Source organism: Cucumis melo, chromosome 5 (genome assembly GCF_025177605.1).
Source record: "Cucumis melo cultivar AY chromosome 5, USDA_Cmelo_AY_1.0, whole genome shotgun sequence".
Taxonomy (NCBI): Eukaryota; Viridiplantae; Streptophyta; class Magnoliopsida; order Cucurbitales; family Cucurbitaceae; genus Cucumis; species Cucumis melo.
This window is the reverse complement of record NC_066861.1, coordinates 14,138,574-14,141,064: the sequence shown is the minus strand read 5'-3', so window position 1 is coordinate 14,141,064 and position 2,491 is coordinate 14,138,574. Positions and strand designations below refer to the sequence as shown.

General features: G+C 29.8%; 1 protein-coding gene across 1 annotated transcript; it reads right to left on the bottom strand.

Moving 5' to 3' along the window:
- Positions 1-484: 484 nt before the first annotated feature.
- LOC127149546 (uncharacterized) lies at positions 485-1,752 on the bottom strand. Its single transcript, XM_051085328.1, has 5 exons — positions 1,567-1,752; positions 1,386-1,472; positions 1,176-1,247; positions 743-871; positions 485-640 (listed from the first exon to the last, which is right to left on the bottom strand). The coding sequence occupies exons 1-5, from the start codon at positions 1,750-1,752 to the stop codon at positions 485-487; spliced, it is 630 nt and encodes a 209-aa protein (XP_050941285.1).
- Between the last annotated feature and the right edge of the window lie 739 nt (positions 1,753-2,491).

Genomic DNA, 2,491 nt, shown 5'->3' with positions numbered 1-2,491 from the left:
CATGTTATACGTTTACACGATCGTGTAGGATATTATTTAAACGATCGTGTAGTATGGTGTAGTTATATGTTTAAACGATAGTGTTGTTGAATCTAAATGATCGTGATAATAAATGTAAAAGATCCTTTTATATGTTTTACAATATGGTGTAGGATATCAAGAGTAGAAAGAAATACAAATTACTCAAGTATAAAATAAAGAAATACTCAAAAGCTAAAATTTACAGATTTGAAGCTTTACAAACACTATAAATCGTTTCTAAAATATTGAGAAATTTTTAGGTCAAAGGATGGAGCGGAATCAATGTATTCTTGAGTTGACATTCTTCTTTCTTTCTTCTTGCTGGTTTCTTCTTGTTTTGAGATTAGTTGTCTCTATATCATGTTTGAAACCTTTTGCTTTTTTTGGTCGACACTTTTTTTTTCCTTTTGCTTTTTCTTAATTTTCTTTTGTTTCCTTTTGTTTCCACTTCTTCCGTTGCATCTTATTCACTGCTATCAATGTCAATCTCTTCTTCAGTTTCATTATCATCAACATCAACAACTTGATTCAACTTTTGTTTTCCTTTTGTCGTAAACAGGATTTGTTCACTATCAGTATTTGTATCTTCTTGATTTTGTTCACCTTTAACTTTCTCATCCTATTTTTCTATTTTTTTTCTTCAACGATTTGCTACAAGAAATTGTTGAAGTTATTTATTCTTTTTAAATTTTCAAAGATAGTGAAATATTACAATATTTACCAATTGCTCTTGGCTTTGTTTTGTTTTGTTTTCCCTCCTATTTTCTTCATCACTTTCATCTGATGTTTGGATATCTTCTTGTTCATCTTCAGTTTCTTCTTCTTTTTCTCCATCTTGAACTTCATTTATCTGAACGTAATAAGAAAATGTGTTGTCAAAATGGTTGTGCAAGAAAAAGTAAACAGTTGTGCAATATAAAGTATCTAAACGATCGTTTAAAGATTCATACACAATAGTGTAAAATATATAAACGATTGTGTAGCATAAATGGACGATCGTGTAACATAAATAAACAATCGTGTAAAATAAATAAACAGTCGTGAAACCAGTTGTATACCGCCAAAAGAAATTAAAGTGTGTGTAACCTAAATGAACGATCGTGTAACATAAATAAATGATCGTGAAACCAGTTGTATACTAAAGAAATTAAAACATGTGTCAACAATTGTGTTTTCGGTGTTTCTAAATTTATGATTTCGTTGTTCTCTTCTTCTTCTTCATCTATCTGCACGTATGTAAAGTAAGAATGTTGAGAAAACATCATATAGAAAACTATCTCTGACTATGACAGATAGACAGAGATAGACCTTTATTTTTGTCTATAACAGATAATGTGTATTTATTGTTTGCAAAAGAATTAAACCTGTGGCAATAGTTGAGTTTTGGGTGTTTCTAAATCTGTAATTCCTATTGTTTTCAAACTACTTTGTGTTTCAAAAACCACAGTTCCCTGCATAGAAAAAGAAACAAAACAATCGTTTTTTACTTAGAATTTAAGCAATTTTAAACAACACAAAGGAGTAGATAATGAATTAAACACTAACCGTCGAGCAATATGTCGTTGCATAGTTGATCATTGTATTAACTTCTTCATCTTCCTCAAAAAGGACAAGGCTAGAAGTAGGTGGTCTATTTTTTTCCACGACTTTTGGATATGCACTTTCTTTCTCTCTCTGTTGTTGTTGAAGTTTAGCTGATGGTAGCTGAACATTCAAGTTTCTCATAACCATTGTCAAAATACTTTTTATTTCTTTTAGTCTTTGTCTTAATAAAATTTGCTCTACTTCAATTTTTTCTTCTTTTTTTTCTAATTTCTCTTATTTCATTCAAGATTTTGTTTCTTTCTATGTTTCTTTCCATTTCTTTCTCTTTTTTTTTTTTTTGGTTGCTTTGTTCTTTTCTATCATGCTTCTCAATATCTTTGAAATATTTCAAAATTGTTTAAGACTCTTCTTCTGTTGAGTCTAGTGGTGTTATAGAGAACTACAAGTAAAATGATTTTACATTATTAGAGAAAAAGTAGCAAATGTATTGATAAACACCGATAGATTTTTATCATCATCTATTCCAAATAGACATGGATAGAAGTCTTTCATTGTCTATCTAGATAGATATATATAGAACATGCTCTAAATTTACTTACATTCTCAGATTAAAAAATGTTCATGTTTAGAGTCATCCAGTTACTTAACTACAAACATTACCATGTCACAATTGTTGACCTTTCAATTCCAAGCTTTCTTCCAAAACCCAACATCTAAATTGGAAAGTCTTGATATTGTCTCAAAATCCCATAGACTAAATCTAGGGGAAATCTTGAAGGTATACAGCATCCTTGTCGTCGTATGATGCTTTCTTGAAGAATTGATATGTTAGGATGTATGATAATCTCCCCCAGGGATAGTCTTTGAAGGTTTCTTCATGATCCAATATGTTTAGATATTGGAGATTTATGTAGTTGTGTTGTTG

Excerpts from the sequence above, each read along its gene's own strand:
- LOC127149546 (XM_051085328.1), bottom strand. The coding sequence starts at position 1,752 with ATGGTTATGAGAAACTTGAATGTTCAGCTACCATCAGCTAAACTTCAA. Across the intron at positions 1,248-1,385 it reads AAACTCAACTATTGCCACAG|ATAGATGAAGAAGAAGAAGA; the intron begins GTTTAATTCTTT and ends ACATACGTGCAG. Across the intron at positions 872-1,175 it reads AAACACAATTGTTGACACAT|ATAAATGAAGTTCAAGATGG; the intron begins GTTTTAATTTCT and ends TATTACGTTCAG.